We start from the raw sequence: 19,655 nt of genomic DNA on the forward strand, positions 1-19,655 counted from the left end.
ATGTTACATGCAGAAACATACACGTGCACACACACACATACACACAACACACACACACAGATGTATATTTCCTATGTTTATTTCTCTTTTGTTTTCCCTTAGTGTCTAGATCTCAAGTAAATTTCTTAAAGAGTTCCAGCCTGTCCCAGCTAAGTTAACAGAAACCAAAGGAAAGGTTCTCATTAAATGTTCCCATTAAAATATTTACAGAAAGAAAAACACATGACTCTGCTGACTACTCAGGGTTCAGAATGTGAATCTGAATACTGAGTTTGTCTTCACAGTCAAGAGCATCCTTGTGAAGTTGAGATTTCTCAGGCAACCACTTTTGTATGCAAAGTTACAGTTCAACAAATATACAGAAATGATATGTATGTGATACATGAAGAGTTTCACTTCTGATATATTTAATTACATTATATAAAATTAAAACCATGAAATAAAAACAAATTACATTCTAAAATTTTTTTAAAAAGAGAAATTGTAACTGACTCCTTGAGACTATTATTCAATGAAAAAATGTGATAACCCCAAGACTATTAGCCATGGAGCAGCTTAGAAATAATATGAATGACTACTTCTGTTACTTCCTAACGTAGAAATTTCCTTTCCAAACTCAGCTATGGGGACTTTAGGGCTTACTTTATTTTTTGAGATTTCGTCTTTATGATACATTTAAATTAATAATAGTATGCTTATACAATCTATTAAAAGCTATATGCGGCCGCCACTGCCGCAGGAGGAGTGAGGCGCGGACGCGAGGCTCGGCCGGGAGATAAAAACATTCAGATGGCAGATAACAGTTTTTCAGATGGAGTTCCTTCAGATTCCTTGGAAGCTGCTAAAAATGCAAGTAATACAGAAAAGCTCACAGACCAGGTGATGCAGAATCCTCAAGTTTTGGCAGCTTTACAGGAACGACTTGACAGTGTCTCCCACACTCCTTCAAGCTACATCGAGACTTTACCCAAAGCAGTAAGAAGAAGAATCAATGCACTGAAACAGCTTCAGGTGAAATGTGCTCATATAGAAGCCAAGTTCTATGAAGAAGTTCATGACTTGGAAAGAAAGTATGCAGCATTATACCAGCCTCTCTTTGACAAGAGAAGGGAGTTCATCACTGGTGATGCTGAGCCGACAGATGCAGAATCCGAATGGCACAGTGAAAACGAAGAGGAGGACAAGTTGGCCGGAGACATAAAAAATAAAGCAGTCATAGCGGAAAAAGAAGAAGCAGCAGCAGAAGAGCCAAACCCAAAAGGAATTCCAGAGTTCTGGTTTACCATCTTCAGAAATGTAGATATGCTAAGTGAATTAGTTCAGGAATATGATGAGCCAATCTTGAAACACCTGCAGGATATCAAAGTGAAATTTTCAGACCCTGGGCAGCCTATGTCTTTTGTATTAGAGTTCCACTTTGAACCCAACGACTACTTTACCAATTCAGTCCTGACAAAAACATACAAGATGAAGTCAGAGCCAGATAAGGCCGATCCCTTTTCCTTTGAAGGTCCTGAAATAGTTGACTGTGACGGGTGTACCATTGACTGGAAGAAGGGAAAAAATGTAACAGTCAAAACCATCAAGAAAAAGCAGAAACATAAGGGCCGAGGCACCGTCAGAACAATCACCAAACAAGTCCCCAACGATTCCTTTTTCAACTTCTTCAATCCGCTGAAAGCATCAGGGGATGGAGAATCACTGGATGAAGACTCCGAATTCACGTTAGCTTCCGACTTTGAAATTGGACACTTCTTCCGTGAGCGGATCGTGCCGCGCGCTGTGCTCTACTTCACGGGGGAGGCCGTAGAGGACGACGACAACTTTGAAGAAGGTGAGGAAGGAGAGGAGGAGGAATTAGAAGGTGACGAGGAGGGAGAAGATGAGGACGATGCCGAAATTAACCCCAAGAAGGAGCCCAGCCAGCCCTCGGAGTGCAAGCAGCAGTGAGGCGCCGCTCGCGCGTGTGGACAAGTGCTTACGCCTGACTTGTTTTCAAGTGCATGGTTTTCACTTTAACTTCTCCTTTTACTTTATTATTTTGCTTAACCTGTACAGTGGCAACTCAGATGCATTTCAGAAATAGGAGGTTTAATTCCAGCACCCTCTGCGGCCTTGGGTGCAGCTCAGTGGACCCGCCCAGCCCTGCCTTGGGAAGGGCCTCGCAGACCGCCGGGGCGGTGGGGTGGGGGTGGATCACTTGACGCCAGGGGCACGTGTCCAGGGTGCAGTTCCAGGGCATGTAGAACCAGTTCACCCTTCCCGCCATCAGACGGGATTCCTGTTTCATTGGAAGAAACCCACATGCAGTTTCCAGTTGTCTCGGGAGAGCCGGCCGGGGTTGGCACCATTTCTCATCCTGCTCGCTCTTTGGTTTTATTTTCCTCGGGGCTGCGGTGAGGGTTGCGGCGCCCACTGAGCCTGAGGCGCGAGCTTTTGTGGTTCATCTCGTATTTATTTCTCTCTCACGCTTGTGAGGGCTTGGGACGTGAGCTGTCCTTCGAGTTTCTGAGACCCTGTGGGCACCAGAGACCCAACAGGAGTTGGGTCTCCCCAAGCAGGAGTTGGTGGTCCACCCGCATGGAAGAAGGCCCTCCCTCCCGCCAGCCGTGGGCCGGGGCTGGTTCTCGGGACGCATGGGCCACGCTTGGCGCTGAGGACGGGGGTGGGGCTGTGGGCAGAGCCAGAGTTTGCCAGGCTTTGCAGGGAGGGGCTCGGGCAGGAAAGTACAGCTTTCCCACGCAGTGTGTAAAATGTCTTGCTTTCTCGGTAGCTCCCGTTCCTCAGCCTCACATTCATCTTGTCTTAAAAGCCCTGGGTTCCGAGCTACCGTTCTTGGCTGGAATGTGGGTGTCGAGTGTGTGACCTCTGGCCCCGGGGGCATCCACGCTGTGGCCAGGCTGTAGAGCGCTCAGCCTTACTTATGATACATTTGTAACTGAATACGGTGTTTTCAATTTGTACAGACTAGTTAGAATATTCTATTAAAGTTGTGAACTGCGAAAAAAAAAAAAAAAAAAAAAAAAAAAAGCTATATGCAAATTGGTTTGGAAAATGTTTTAAAAGAGATTAAAAAATAGCTCTGCAGGAAAAAGAAAACTTATTTTGAGTTCCTCAACTCTCCACTGGTTGAAAATACAACTTTCCTATATAACCTCATGTGCCTTTATAATATGATTTTGATGAAAATATCAGTAACTAATAACCAGTTAATCTCACATTAATTAGTTCATCTTCTTAGGAATAATTGACTTTAAAACTAAGAAGGAGTTTTTAAGAAGCAAATATATAATTCAGCAGTGGTTTTAGAATAATTGGATAATAAACCATGGGAAATTTTATATTATAATTGCTGTTACTTTAATTTGTAGGACAATCTTTTAAATATACTATTAAATTTTAAATATATGATTGAAAATTTCATTAATTCTCTACAAAGCTAGTGGATACTTTAGAAAACAAGCAAAATATTGACTATTGAAGGTTTATAAGGAAAATTTGCATTGTATATTACCTCTTATTATAAAGCTGTAAATTAGTTTTAGATTTCACCAAGTTCTAAATGAATAAGTATTTAGTAGAAAAATATTAGGTTTTTAGGCAATATGTGAAATTACTATATTTAAAGAGATGACTAGAACACTCCTGTCCACTCAACTATGACCCATAGAATTGCTTCGAATTATAAATCAGATCCTCTACACCAGCACTTTACTACCATTTTCAAATGTGCTGCTTTCAAATAAGTTAATAATAGTTGTAGAGCACACTGTTTATGGCTGCAAACAAGTGACCTGAAGATCCTGGCTGCCCAGGGTCCACCTGATTGGCTAACAGCTATAAGGATCAGATGTCACGTCTCCTGTTAACACACCTTTCACATCAGTGTTCTACTGCAGACAACTGAGAAGTTTTACTCTAAGCCACAGATATACCTGATAAGTAATATGTTAAGAGCAGAAATGTCAAAATGCTTTAGAGACAGACAATAGAAATTCTGCTCTTCTTATTTTAACAAAAAGAAATTCTCAGATCATGTCCTGAAGAAGGAATTGTTTTATATTAGGACTTTTTTTTCTGATAACAATAGGTGTGGCATGCTTTGTTACTCATATGTTGAAAGGAAATTTGTGTTCCAATAATGAAATGCAAATCCATCTTTTAAGCCTAATTAGGCCATAGAAAGTCACCTGTGTACCCATGAATCATTATCAATCTGGAAGCAAGGCCATGAGCTGTTTGATGCTAAGTCTGTGTTTCCTGTGGAAACTTTGAGCTAAAAAAGGGAAAGAGCTTTCCACAATTAGTTGACCACAAATGGCCCATCTCTGCCCTTTGGCGTTGGATGAGATTTCCCTGATTCACCCATGCTGCATGGGGGAAGGGCACATGCTTGCATAATATCAGGATTCCATTTAGAACAAGAAAAGAGGAATGGATTGATAGGTAGGCAGTTAACACTGTTCATCCACTGCAAGATGAAGGGCAATGTCTTATTTCTTCTATTATGATGGCTCTGAAATAGAACACATTAAGTTTTCCTTATTTTGATTAGATGTCTGCAGAAAACAGATTAAAAAAAAACCTCCTACAGTTTATCCATATCCCTGCTCCTCTACACTAAATATTCTTTGACTAGTTATTTTCAACTATATTTGATTTCCTTATATAATTATCATTTTGTAACTTCAAACACATGCAAATATTGTGTTTTTCCCCTAAAGAGATTTTCCCTTTTTTTAAACATAAAACTACTTTTCCAAAAAAAGGTGACTTTCATAAGCTTGTGACTTGTTAAATATGATGTCTTTATTAACATTAGAGTTTCTACCACAATTTAAAACATAAATATATACTATTTATAAGAAATGGGTAATATTGTTTCAACTTAACCTTGAAAAAGTAGAAAAAAAAATTCAGAGTCTCAGTCCAATAACAGCCAAAGGAGCTCAGAAACGGTAATCTTAGTGCTAGCCTGGCAGACACAATCTACACGGAACTTAATCAAAATAAGATTAAAAGTCCATAGCAATTTCCTTGAGTGGCCAGTCAGATATCCCCCATTATAGTCACCAACCAGTCTGCCCCTGGGGCCTATTTCAGAAATAAATTGGTTCGTAGATGAGCTGATGCAGAAGAAGGAAAGAAATGTTTTCTTGAGACTGTTCCCTAAATTGTATCAAATAATACAGGAAATTTCAAAGTCTTTTTATCCTGAAATATTTTTTCCTGCTTTATATCATCTTAAGTGTACTAGTATTTTATTAAATATTTGCTTATGTAAGCTTATTATTCAACTTTGTATTTAATAGGTGACATTAAATATTTAATAAGATAGCAGTAGCAGTAACACTTAAGCAGTTTAGAGGATGGCTCTATTCAGTTATTAGAAGAAATGCTTGATTATTTTAATTAATATGGCTTAGCAGTTATAAACATTGTATAATACCAGAGAAATCTGAAAGAGGCACCATTAACCTGGACCCTTAAAAAGAAACTATCAATCTGAGGGGTACTTCTAGACATATTCCTTAAAAGGAGAGTAGAATATTACTAATATATCACTGAAACTTCATATCTAGATGGAACATCTTATTCTTACTATTAAAAATAATTAATCCAGATTTTTTTCATAGGGCAACTATCCATTAAAAAGAGATTACTAGCACCATACTGTATAAAATGTCTTACGGATTCTTTTTGCATTACATTTGCATGTATTGACGCATTTGATTGTCTCAAAAACTCAAATACCTCATGAAATACAGACAATTTATTGAAAAAAAACTGTGGATAATAGAAGTTAAAAGATTTTTCTCAAGTGGATACAAGTATAGGATACCAAACACCCTAAAATCCAGGTTTTATCATTCTAAGGTTAGATGGCTTGGCACCGTGCCAGAATTGCCTCATCTTAACAATGGCCCTTGTAAGGGCTTTGTTTTCTTTAGACAATGTTCTCAAACTTAATTGTGCATGTGAATCATCATGGGTTATTAATAACAGATGGACACTTTGGCCATGACCCCAGAAAGCCTGACTTTAAGTTTCGATTGGGATCCAGGTTGAATGATGCAGGTCATGGGGAGTTCTCTCAATTGTGTATAGAAGAGTTGGCCATGAAGACTTAAGATGTCTCAAGAGTTCTCTATCTTTTATTTCAGACTCTTGGCTAATTTGCACAGAAATGCCACTTTTGAGTTTCAGTAAACACATGGAATTTGCCTGTTTTAATCTTTCAAGTAATAACAGCATTGGTCTTAAACCAACTTTGTTTTATATAAATTCTACCCTGACACATAATAAAGGAACAGTTATACGATCTGCATAGAAATTCCCCTTCCTAATGTCAATTATAACCTTTGCCGCCTGACACAAATATCAACACCATTTAAATTGGCCACACCAAAAAGATCCTCACATAAAGGAGTAAATTGTGGAAATAAGGCTTTATTTGGGCAACATAGAAAATGTTAACAAGGAAATAAGAAGATGCTCAAGGTAAAATTTACCCAAATGACAATTTTACCTGGGACAAGAAATATTTCCATCCACTTGATGTTTAGTTCATTAAGTTATAAGCTTAAGTAGCAGAAATTGACTACACCTTCCCAGTGATAAAAAAATTTTTTGATAAAATATTCCCTGCTTATATTTATTATATAATTTTATATATTAGTTTAAGACATATGGCTATTTCTATGCTTTCAGTGTTTAACAAATCTCTCACTTGTACATTTTGCAATTGTCAAACATTTTAATCTCTTGACTGGCCTATTTAATAAACATCTGTGCAAATAATTTTGGACCTCAATCTCAACATTTCATAAAGATCAATCTTTCAGTATTTATATCTAAGAATTCATCTTCATTGACTGTCATATTCCAAATTTGAACATACTTCATTATTATTTACTCCTACATTTAAATTTTTACCTTGGCTAAAGATGTTTCATGATATTACAATCAAGAAATGCTTCAGAAGTACTTTATCTACTGGTATTATTTTAATGTATTCATTCAAAAATACCTTTGAACTACTAATAAATGTAATTCAACTCAACAATATTTAATGGGTGATTATTAATGTACAAAGCATCATGGTAGGTCTGTGAGGGGTATAAAAACAAGTGTAACTGTCCCATCAATCAAAATGTCTTCAGTCAAATAGAGGAAAAGCCCTACTATAAAGAAAAAATACATTAAACAGCTCTAAGAAATGTAATACATTTTGACTGCCTTCAACTCTATTTGCTAAACTATGGAGTTTATTTTTAGTTTAAGTCAGTATTTTCATCTGTCACTCCATCTGAGAGAGATAATTTTTTGTTTGTTTTTGTGTGTCATCAACACTATACAATTGTACATACCTGGTGTGCCTGGTCTACAGGGGCTAATCACATAATAGTTTTTATGCCTTTTGGTCTGAGGTTAGTGAGTGTTTTAAGGCAAAACTGAATGAGTTTCCAATAGCCAATCCAAAATTACAAGAAATACAGACACAGAATGCCTAAGGTTATCCTCAAATGAAGTTAGATTTGAGTTGCATCCAATAGTCTTTATTACAATGTGTAGATGCTCAAAGCAAATACAATAGTTTCTGCTTGCCTCTGTGACTTAAGTTCATAGTGTTGGGTTTAAATATAGCTTTTGTAATGTCTCCTTCACTGAGGAAACTTGAAAAAATTTACACAGAACAACAGTTTTCTGTAATAACCTATTAGAGATTGATTTGTGAGGCAAAACAGGGATCTCAATATAGTACCAATTGAATAATGAAATTTTATCAATTGGGATTCCACTCATAAAATATTTAAGTTGTTCGGGTTAAAACATATCACGTTACCATTAAATTCAAATCATAAACATGTTAGAGGAGGAGTAATTAAAATATCTTCAGAGAATAAATTGTTTTCAAGGATACAAGTATTAAAGTTGCTATATCTCATGTATAATCATTAAAAATAAAAACATACTATATTCATGTCATATCTTAAAGTTTTAATACATATTTACAAATAATTTCTTATTTTAGTAGGCAACTTATGTGATTGGTAGTCTAATGTGGTAAAAAGAACATAGTTATTGGTTTCAGACAGGATTATATTTGAATCTGGTGTTGTAACTTGCAGGTTACATTAACTTGATTAAATTATTTGAATTTCAGATTTCATTCTTATAAAGCAGTAATAATATTGACTCCATCTAAAAATCTAAGAGTAGATTATAAACAGTCTCTATGAAGTTCCTGGCAATATTTGTCTGTAAACAAATGACTGTTATTAGGTATCATTTCTAGGCTGGTTCTGGTTTCAAATAAAAAACATCAAATAAATAAGTAAATAAATAAATACACCAAGAATCGTTTAAACAAAATCCACAATAGAATCTTTTTACTTACGGTGGTTGGTTTCTTTGTCAATTAGTCTGAATTGGCAAGGATTACTGATTTACCACAACATAAAATGCACACTTAGATTCTAAATGAATCTTCCTGGTAACTTCAAATTGGGCAACATTAGCTCCCGCCATACTTCTTCAGTGCCTGTAGAACCTACCTTTAACCAGCACAAAACAGAGTATGAGTTTACTGTGATCATGACAAGAGACTCTATGAACAAACTCAGAGGAGATGATACCATGAATCTGTCAAACGACTAAGAAATGCAATTTCATTCTCTTAAAAATATTTTTCTTATTAAATAATACTGAGTGAACACTAAACACTGCCCAAATACCGACTCTCATTTCTCCGATCATTTCTCTCAGAATTTCCCTCCTCCATAGTCTGAGGAAGTGAAATCCACTCCTATCACCTGCTTTCAGCTCAAACCTCCAATATTGTCCATCTTCCTCCTGTCTGCTTGTAGTCATTTCTTTTGATTTACTGACAAAATTAAAGCATTTAGAAGAGAACTTTGTAATATTCCTATCCACATATCTACCACCCTATTTGTGTCTGTACTTCTCCCCCCCACACACACACACATTGCCTTCTTGTGATAGACTCGCTCTCCTTGCTCTAATCCAAGACCTTCCCTTGCACCTGGTATTAATAGCCTCTCTTGCTCCATTCAAGGATGTCTTCCATAAATTATTCTCTCACTCTCTTTTTTTTAAAAATTATTTTATCTTTATTTTTGGCTGCATTGGTTCTTCTTTGCTGTGCATGGGCTTTCTCTAGTTGCAGCAAACGGGGGCTACTCTTCGCTGCAGTGCGTGGGCTTCTCATTGCGGTGGCTTCTCTTGTTGTGGAGCATGGACTCTAGGCGCACAGGCTTCAGTAGTTCTGGCATGCAGGCTCAGTAGTTGTGGCTCGCGGGCTCTAGAGCGCAGGCTCAGCAGTCGTGGCGCACGGGCTTAGTTGCTCTGCGGCATGTGGGATCTTCCTGGACTAGGGCTCAAACCCATGTCCCCAGCATTGGCAGGCGGATTCCTAACCACTGCACCACCAGGGAAGCCCAATTATTCTCTCTTTATTCTGAATTATAAATTTTACTTTCCCTTGACCCCATGTTACCCAGTAACACACTTAAGAATTGTTTACAATTTGAAAAGATTAAACATGAAATAGATATATCAAGAGGCTGAAGAACAAATGGAAAATGGAAAAGGTGGAAATCTCACATGTTCCCTTCAGAAACTACTACAGATTTTAATGTAGGTAAGAATGAGATACACTAATCACATCAAGTAGTAGTCGTAAGTACACATTTTCCTCTACCAGCAGCTGTTCTGAATCACCTATCAGTTGACTATTAACCTCTCAAAGTAATATTCAAAGACCCAATTTGTGTTGGTTAAAATATCTTGTACTTGTGTTGAACTGTTCCATTAGAGAATAATTTCAAAAACTTATGCAATCAATGTGATGTTCTCTATAATCTATATTAATTACATGCCATATTATTTAGTTTTACATTTACTTTTTCAGTAAATATTATTTACAAAGATATTTTTTAAAGTGTATTATGTCTCAAATGCCTTTGCTTTCATTATAAGAAATTCAATATTACAAAATTAATATTTGCAATTTTTAAAGGTAAACTCTATAGATTTCTTTTCATCTATAGCTGTCAGTTTCTTTATAAAGGTGTTCAAACATAGACCTTTTAAAATTCATATTTTTAATAAATGTGTGACTGTTTACTCTCTAGTTCAGTTTTTAAAAGACATTTACCATAATAACAGCACAATCTCTTTGTATAGATGGACCTCTGAATTTAAATCTCAGCAACTGGCAACTGGAAGCTCGGAGACATTCTCCTCTTAATAGTTTATAAAACATGCAATCATCTGAAATCACATACTGATTTCCACTTCTTTTTCTAACTATGATTATATAAAAATATTTTACTTTAAAAAGTAGCTCTTGGCCTTTTTCCTAAGTTTTATTTGTTTTTTTTTTTCTCCTTGGTTTAGAAATACATTCTATTGTGAAGTAGTAAAATACATAGTCTCTAAAACAAGGTATGTTTCTTTGTCAGCCAAAATATTTTTCCCTGAAATTTTCATTTGTTATATGTCATAACCATTATACTCAATAATAATTTACCTAGAGTATTCCAAAATTATGTGACCATTTGCACTTCTAAAACAGTACAGTGTGTTCTGTCATGTATTACAGGACAGTCTATCTTGTATTATAGCTGAATTGATTATACTTAAAGAGTATGAGAATGAAATTTGTAGAACCAAGAAATTATAACCAAATATACATAGCACTATTCAACAAATTCTTGCCAATTATTCCAATACCATTTTACTTTCCACTTAATTTTTCTCTTTTCACATATTTCTTGCTCTTTTTTTTTTTTTTTTTTGATCTTAAAAACTGTAAATTAAGTATGATTTGAAGTAATGGTAAATATCAATTTCAAGTGAATGGAAACAAAATGACACTTGTTTTTATCATTAGGATTTTTTAGGTCTGAAGAAACATTTAATTGAAAATAACATCTGAGAATGACACACAAAAGCGTTTTGTTATTTTTCCTTTCCTTCCTTTTTTTGAAAGCTTTGACACAAAAGATTCCATTGTTATTAATATCTATGTGTTAGTCTTCTACTTGTTAACCTGCTATGTTAAAGTGAAGATAATTGGTAATTGAAGGATTAAAAAATCAAAGATCATCTTTGTTAGGTACTTTAACAAACAAATGTTCATTTCTAATATTTGACTCAGTAATATATGGCTTTTTTTTTTAAAGAAAAATAGTTTTATGTGTTGTTTGTTGTTATTTATATATACCCTCAGGTGCCTAGATTTATCTCTTTGCAAAAAGATAATTACTATTCTAAATAAGTCAGACTTTCCCACACCTTTGAAAGAATACTTTGGTCAAAGCAATGGTAGGTAGGCAAACTATGATATAATTGGCACCTATGGGCACTTGATATAATTAATTGCTAAAAAAAAAGCATGCCCCACACCATCAGTCTCTTGTTTTTCCACTTCATTTTATTACTCTCTGCTTTTTCTTGACTTCTGCTAAAATTTCCATTTTTTATAATATTATATGTATTTCCTTTATGTCTGCATCCAAGGTGGAAAGTACTGTAGAATGCCTTCCCAACCCCTGTTCAACAGCTGCTCTGGATTACCTGCCCCCTGACAGGGCCCATGTTTCGGGCTAGCGCTGTCTCCTGTGCTCACACATTTCTTCTCCCACTGCTTATCTGTATGCCAAAAGTTGAATGTTTTGTTTCCAAATACATTTATGTCAGATGTAATTGTTACTGTAGCCAGATAATTTAAATAACTATCATGTAAAAGTCATAAGTGGGTATAAAAGTTAAAAAAAAAGGATTTCTTAGAAAACAAAAGAATGGTTCTGAAGGAAGTGATAAACATAAGCTATTAAAAATGCCAGCAAATTTGATTTGAGTCAGTCACCTGTAAGAGATTTTTTTGGGGGAGGGAAGTGTGTGAGTATCTGTACACATATGACTTTTTATGGATTTTCAACTGATTGGTCTATTTTTAAAAAGCAACATTGGAAACCACAGACTATATGTTATGCAAAAAGAAACAATGCTAACAAACAAAATTCAGCAGTACACTGAAAGGATCATACAAAATGAAGAAGTGGGATTTATTCCAGGGATGCAAGGATGGATCAACATCCCCAAATCAAGTAATGTGATACACCACATTAACACAATTGAGGATAAAATTTATATGATTATCTCAGTAGATGCAGATAAAGCATTTGACAAAATTCAACATCCATTTATGATAAAAGCTCTCAACAGAGTGGATATAGAGGGAATATACCTCAACATAATATAGGCCATATATGACAAGCTTACAGCTAACATCATACTCAATGGTGAAAAAAATGAAAGCATTTTCCTAAGATCAGAAATAAGACGATGATGCACACTTCATCACTTTTAATCAACAGAGTACTGGAATTCCTATCCAAAGCTATTAAGCAAGAAAATAAAAGACATCTAAGTGGGAAAGAAAGAAGTAAAAGTATCTCCATTTGCAGATGACATGATAATATATATAGAAAACCCAAAAGACTATCAAAAACCTGTTAAAACTAATTTGAAAACTTAGTAAATTTATAGGACATAAATCAATATACATAAATCACTTGCATTTCAAAACACTGACAACAGACTATGAGAGAGAGAAATAAAAGAGTCTCATTTACAATAGCATCAAAAAGAATAAAATACCTAAAAATAAATTTAACCATGGAGGTGAAAAATTTATACATTGAAAACTACATGACATTGGTGAAAAAAATTGAATAAGCTACAAATAAATAAAATGATATTCCATGCTAATGGACTAGAAGAATTTGGACTAGAAGAATTAATCTTGTTAAAATGTGCATACTACCCAAAGCAATCTATGGATTCAACGCAATGCCTATCAACATTCCAGTGGTATTTTCTTTTTAAGGATATAATTTTTTTCTTTTTTTAAAAATTAATTAATTTATTTATTTATTTTTGGCTGTGTTGGGTCTTCGTTTTCTGTGCGAGGGCTTTCTCTAGTTGCGGCAAGCGGGGGCCACTCTTCATCGCGGTGCGCAGGCCTCTCACTATCGCGGCCTCTTGTTGAGGAGCACAGGCTCCAGACATGCAGGCTCAGTAGTTGTGGCTCACGGGCCTAGTAGCTCCGCGGCATGTGGGATCTTCCCAGACGAGGGCTCGAACCCGTGTCCCCTGCATTAGCAGGCAGATTCTCAACCACTGCGCCACCAGGGAAGCCCCAGTGGTATTTTTTACAGGAATAGGAAAAACAATCCTAATTTTGTATAGAATTACAAAAGACCCCAATAGCCAAATTTGCTGCTGATCAATTTCTAGGGGTAAAATCTCTATGTTATTAGGTAGGTGTATGTTTAATTAAGAAACAAATTAATTCTACTCCAAAATGGTTGTTAACATTTTACACTCACAAAAAATATCTGCAACTTCTAGTTTCGGCACGTATTTGCCAGTATCGAGTGTAATTTTTTTTTTTTTTTAATGTATTTTTGGTGGTGTGAAATAGGATCTTGGTGCATTTTTTTGCATGCATTTTCATCTTATGTAATGACATTGAGGAACATTTCATATTTTTACAAGCCACTAGCATGTCATATTGTGAAATATCTGTTTAAGAGTTTTGCACATAGGTAGCAGGTTGCAAGAGTACTTTATTCCAAACATCAATTATTTGCCATACATATAGGGAATAATTTCTTCCAGCCTGTAGCTTAAAGTGTCATTTTTTATGTTTTGCAGTTTGATTAGGAGAACATTTTAATTGATACTGTATTTCTTACAAATTGAAGACTTGTGGCAACCCTAGATTGAGCAGGTCTATCAGCACCATTTTCTTAACAGTATTTGCTCACTTCATGTCTCTGTGTCACATTTTGGTAATTCTCACTTTTCAAACTTTTTCATTACTGTTGTACTTGTATGGTAATCTTACATCAGTCTCCCAATTTTTTGCCTACAGGGTCTGGTGGAAGCAAGTGTAGTGAGAACTTTTCCCTTTTCTTTCTTTTTGTTTAAATTGAGATAACTTAGTACTGTTTCCCATAGTGGCTGCACCAATTTACTTTCCCACCGACTGTGTACCAGAATTTTCTTTTCTCCACATCCTCACCAATATTTGTTATTTGTGACCTTTTTGATGACAGCCATTCTGACAGGTGGGGGGTGATATGTCCTTGTGATTTTGATTTGCATTTCCCTTATGATTAGTGATGAGCGTCTTTTCATGTGCCTGTTGACCATCTGTATGTCTTCTTTGGAAAAATGTTGATTCAGGTCTTCTGCCCATTTTTTTAGCAGGTTGATTTTTTTGGTATTGAGTTGTTTATATATTTTGGATATTAACCCCTTACTGGTCATATCATTTGCAGGTATTTTTCTCCCATTCAGTGGGTTGTATTTTTGTTGATGATTTCCTTTGCTGTGCAAAAGCTTTTAAGTTTAATTAGGTCCCATTTGTTTATTTTTGCTTTTGTTTCCTTTGCCTTAGGATACAGTTCCAAAAACATGTTGTTATGATTTATGTCAAAAAGGTGACAAAAGCAGGAAAGTTTTATACCTTTTAGACAAAGAAACAATAAAGTTGTGAAGAATTGATAAGACATAAAGGTTTGGGCTTAGTGTAGTGAAGAGGTGAAGAAGTAACAAGGTTTATTTATGCAGCTTTCTCAGCTCTAGATTCCCTGTCTCTGGTACTAAGGATGCCTTCTCCCCTCCTAGTGCAGGGAAAGTACCTTTCACATGGAAGATTTAGCTCTTGCTTTCAGGCACACAAAGGACAGTCAGAGTGTCCTTCTTGCATCATCTGTTTCTCAAATACATTTAATTCAAAATAATCAGTATTCCAAAATGATATATTTTAGGGTGACATATTCTGAATGCCTACATCTAAAATTCAGACACAGCCTTTGAGCTCAACAATATATAAGATACTACAGTAAAGTTAACTTTGTTATCTACCAGTGAATCCGTTTTTCAGTCATTCATAGATTTAACTTTGTGTCCTGAATGTGAGCTGTTACAAGGGTTATGTTTTGAGTTAATGCTGTTCAATGAATATAAATTTATAGAAATAAATTCTAGATATCTGCTACGCAGTGCAGCGTCTATAGGTAGTAGTATGGTGCAGTGCTGTGCACTAAAATGTTTGTTAAGAGGGTGGATTTTATGTTAAGTATTCTTACCACACACACGTACAAAGAAAAAGGACACAGGGAAACTTTTGGAGGGATGGATATGTTTGTTACCTTAATAATGGTGATAGTATCACAAATGTTTGCATATGTCCAAACCCATAAAGTTGTATACATTAAATGTGTGCAGTTTTTGTATATCAGTTATACTTCATTGAGGCTGTAAAAAATGACTCAAATGTGCATGTTATAAGACAGAGTAAAAAAGTGTCATATCTAAGTGTAATAAATAGGTCAACTAGTATGAAGAATTCTTTCATTATAATAAATCAGCATACCATGTACAGCATGAAGATAAAGTTTTTTTATTCAACTTCTCAATATATTCCCCCTAATTTAACAAGTTGTGATGCACCAGAATCAAATGTATTTGGAGTCTTCCAGAAATAAAGAGTACAGAAAAGGTGACATGACTGAATAAACAAAAGATGGAAGAACACATAATTTTGCCCTCAAAATAGAAGAAATACAAAGGCACAAATAAAAATGTCTTTAAATGATATGGAAAATTTATGAGTTAGGAAAAACACAGTTGTTTTGGAGAGACTAAATAGGTAAGGGGTTATATTTTAATTAGATTAAGATTGGATTAATTAAGCCTCTGAGGGAGTCTTATTTGGGTTGAGAAGCTAAAGATGAGAGGGGAGGAATGTGACACAGTATTGACTGCAGGTGGGATAGAAGTCTGTACAAAAGAGTTCCTTGAGCAATAGAATAGTAAATAAATGGCTTCAAAATGAGAATTTGTATTGATCCAGTTCTGCGAAGAATATGCAGGATTTGGACAGAGAAAGGGCAAGAGGGAGGGCTTCCCAAATTGGATCAATAATCTTAGCAGCATCAATCTGCCACAGGTATTCTTAAATAAAAGTGTTTGTTCTGCTTTCAATTTCATTTATCAGGTAATTTTCTACTCATCTAATGTTAAATTCTGCCAGTCACCTGATCTCCCTCAAGTTTGTCACATTCACTTCTTTTTTTAAATTAATTAATTAATTAATTTTTGGCTGTGTTGGGTCTTCGTTTCTGTACGAGGGCTTTCTCTAGTTGCGGCAAGCAGGGGCCACTCTTCATCGCGGTGCGTGGGCCTCTCACTATCGTGGCCTCTCTTGTTGCGGAGCACAGGCTCCAGACGCGCAGGCTCAGTAGTTGTGGCTCACGGGCCTAGTTGCTCCGCGGTATGTGGCATCTTCCCAGACGAGGGCTCGAACCCGTGTCCCCTGCATTGGCAGGCAGATTCTCAACCACTGCGCCACCAGGGAAGCCCCCTCATTCACTCATTCACTTTTGATTCCCTCCTAACTCATTAAGACTGCATCTAACACTGTGAGTTTAAGAATCCAACACAACTTCACTGTGGTCAGGCAAGATGCAAGGCCAGTCAGGCAAATGCACCTCCCCGTTTTTTTATGGGTTTGAAGTATCTTTTGTCTAGAAAGATGTATTATTATACAAAAGATCTATTTGGCAATTTATGGTTTGCTTTTTATCTATTCAATTGTTCCCTGGTATTCTTATAATAAAAAAGGGAACCTTTTAAGAATAATAACATGCCAATTACCTTTAATTACTCGCTAGCTCTTTCGGTTAAAAAAAACCCCTCATTTTAGGTTTAGTTTGTGTCTGAATAGAACATTTCATATTTGAACCCCTTAATAAAAAGGCTTTCTGATTTTCCATGATGTTCTTTTCTGTTTAATGTATTCTCTAAATTTAACACATTATTTAAAGTGCCATCCATCTACCTGATCAACTTAAAAAGATAGAGAAGCACACAAGTAAAGCTTATCTGTATTTAATTCTGGTAACATTTCCATTTTCACGATCAAATAAATATTAACTGTAAAATACATATTTTAAAATCAGTCTATTTTATATAATGCTTTCTATGGAAGTAGGAATGAAGCAGTGATGTAAGCAAGATAGAGAGTACCATTATGTACATTATTATTTGCCTGATTTAAACTCTCGTACCCTTAAATAAAAAAGTGTAACAAATAGGAAAAAAGCTGTCAAATTTGAAGGACTAGAAAGAGAAAATGAAGGATAAAATAGAAAATAACTAGGAATTTTAATTTTTATTCAGAAATTTTGGGAATATTGAACCTTAGCCCATAACTTTTACATTATACATTTCATTTACTCCCAGGTATATGTTAAGTATTTATAAAATTAATAAGGTAAATTTGGATTTAAGCAGTATGTGTCTTTAAATGTAAAATGTTCATTCGGGTTTTTCTGTAAGATGTTATGGAAAAACCCTAATGAACTTTTTTGGCCAACCCAATATATGCTACTTGATTAATACAGAAAATGGACAACAGTTTTCTTATAGTCAAGTATTCTGTACACAAATTATTTTTTTAATTAAAGAAAGAATAAAAATTCTGAAAGCTTATTGTCTTAGCTTAAGATGCTATAAAAACTATATACTGGGTGGCTTAAGCAACAGAAATTTATTTCTCACAGTTCTAGACACCAGGAAGTCCAAGATCAAGGTGCCAGCGGACTTGGCTCCTGGTGAGAGCTCACTTCCTGTTTTGCAGACAGCCATTTTTTTTTTCTTTTTTTGGTATGCTCACATGTGGAGAGAGATCATCTCTCTCATGTCTCTTTTAATAAGGGCACCAATCCTATTCATGAGGGTTCCACCATCATGACTTAATTACCTCCTAAATGCCCTACCTCATTTGAGGATTGGGAGTACAATGTATGAATTCTGGGGGGACACAAAATCCAGTCCACAACACTTATGTAGCAAGATGTAGTCTAAATCCAAGAATTAGTATTTTCTAATATTATATTTTTAAAAAGCTCTTAGAGTAAAATGCCATGTACATCTCATTTTGGGATTGATCTTGCTTAATTAATAGAATGATCTTAAGCCACATAGTTTGGGTCCTATTAAGGAGAACTGTTCTACAATTATTCCTAGTTCTACTGCTCACATGGAAATTCAGTCTTGTGTCTCCTCTTTCTGATCATGTGACTATATAAAACCATTAAAATGTGTTATTATTTTAGTATGTGAAATGTACTGGTAGGTTATGTAAATGGTAAATGCTACTTTAAAATAGAATACATTTCATAGAAGAAGTACTCAGATGTCATATTTATTGTGGAAAATTAAGAAATAGCTAAGGTTACGGTTGTCACCATCTAAATGAGTTTTGAAGTAGCAATATATTATGTAAGAAAATAGAGAGGGAGTATAGTCAGAAAAAAATAGGCAAAATTTGACATGGAGTGATTTTTATTAGACATACATACTAAAAATGAAGAAAACCACAAATTTTGCCTTTTACCTCTATAGAAAAAATATAGAATATGATAGTACTGGATGAATACTACTTAGGAAATCTAATGCAAAACTAAGATATTCATCAAGTATAAAAATATAGTTAGTTTCTAAGAAATAGTGAAACCCATACATAATAGTAGCAACTGACAGTTTAGCAGAATCCAAAACTATTCCCTGCAAAGATGGAGGGAAAAATTGCTGAACACTCAATTAAAATCAGGGAACTAGGATTGAATCTCAGTAAAATGGGATTGGAATACACCTGGGCTACCTTTCTGCAGCTGTATGACCTGCACAAAGTCTTACCTAAACTCTTCTAACAAGATTAAATATATCAACCCAACAGTTTTGTTCTGTTTTTGTTATTTACTAAATACTTTCACAATCTCAATGTATGCAAAGAGAGACAGATCCAGAGAGGGATAAAGGAAGAATAAACAAGGCAATTATTATAAAGTGTAGTCAAGAGAAAGACACTGCATAGGGTAGTCACAGAGACATCTTTACTGATCACCTTGATTAAAGTGAATAATCACTGAATGTCATCAGCATTTTGTCCTGTAGCAGATCCCATGTTATATAAGAAAACTTCATATAAATGTTTGTATATGTATAAAATATGTGTATGTCTGGTATGAGTGTATGTATATTCACACACATAATCATATAGTAGGCATATTAGCACTGATTTCAGCACTTTTTATATTACTGTTTTATCAGTTTTCATTCTATTCCAAAATGTGTTAAAATATATAGAGAATATAAGGAAATTAACTATCACGCAGAAATTAACTATCACTCAGAGATTCTACTAGTCTAACACAGTAAGTTTTTCATAAGAGTTATAGTACCTGCAATTAAAATATACAGATCCACTCTGCCTGGAGTTTACTAAAGATGGATTGAAATAGATTGAGTTGACTTTAACATTTTGAGTCCTATAGCTTGTGTCAAAATTTTCCTCAGAATTGAATTTTCTATTCTTGGTCAAAATGTCTATGTAAATCTTAATTTCAGATTCTTTCTTTACTTTTATTAGAATCTATTTCATATTGTTATAATTTTAAAAGTTCTGAAAATTATGGGCAAAAATAGGAAAGCCATAAAAGTATATGTTCATCTTTGTAATATATACACCAAAACATCATTAAGAT

At 35.1% G+C, this 19,655-nt stretch overlaps 1 protein-coding gene across 1 annotated transcript; it reads left to right on the plus strand.

Annotated features, from left to right (window-relative positions):
• Window positions 1-725: 725 nt before the first annotated feature.
• Window positions 726-3,011, plus strand: LOC309661518 (nucleosome assembly protein 1-like 4). Its single transcript, XM_082463205.1, has one exon. The coding sequence runs from the start codon at window positions 790-792 to the stop codon at window positions 1,948-1,950; it is 1,161 nt and encodes a 386-aa protein (XP_082319331.1). The 5' UTR covers window positions 726-789; the 3' UTR covers window positions 1,951-3,011.
• Window positions 3,012-19,655: the final 16,644 nt, after the last annotated feature.

The sequence above is a fragment of the Balaenoptera physalus genome (assembly GCF_965194825.1).
Source record: "Balaenoptera physalus genome assembly, chromosome: 5".
Lineage (NCBI taxonomy): Eukaryota > Metazoa > Chordata > Mammalia > Artiodactyla > Balaenopteridae > Balaenoptera > Balaenoptera physalus.

What these genes read in the sequence shown, in the direction of transcription:
- LOC309661518 (XM_082463205.1), top strand. Translation starts at nt 790, where the DNA reads ATGGCAGATAACAGTTTTTCAGATGGAGTTCCTTCAGATTCCTTGGAA.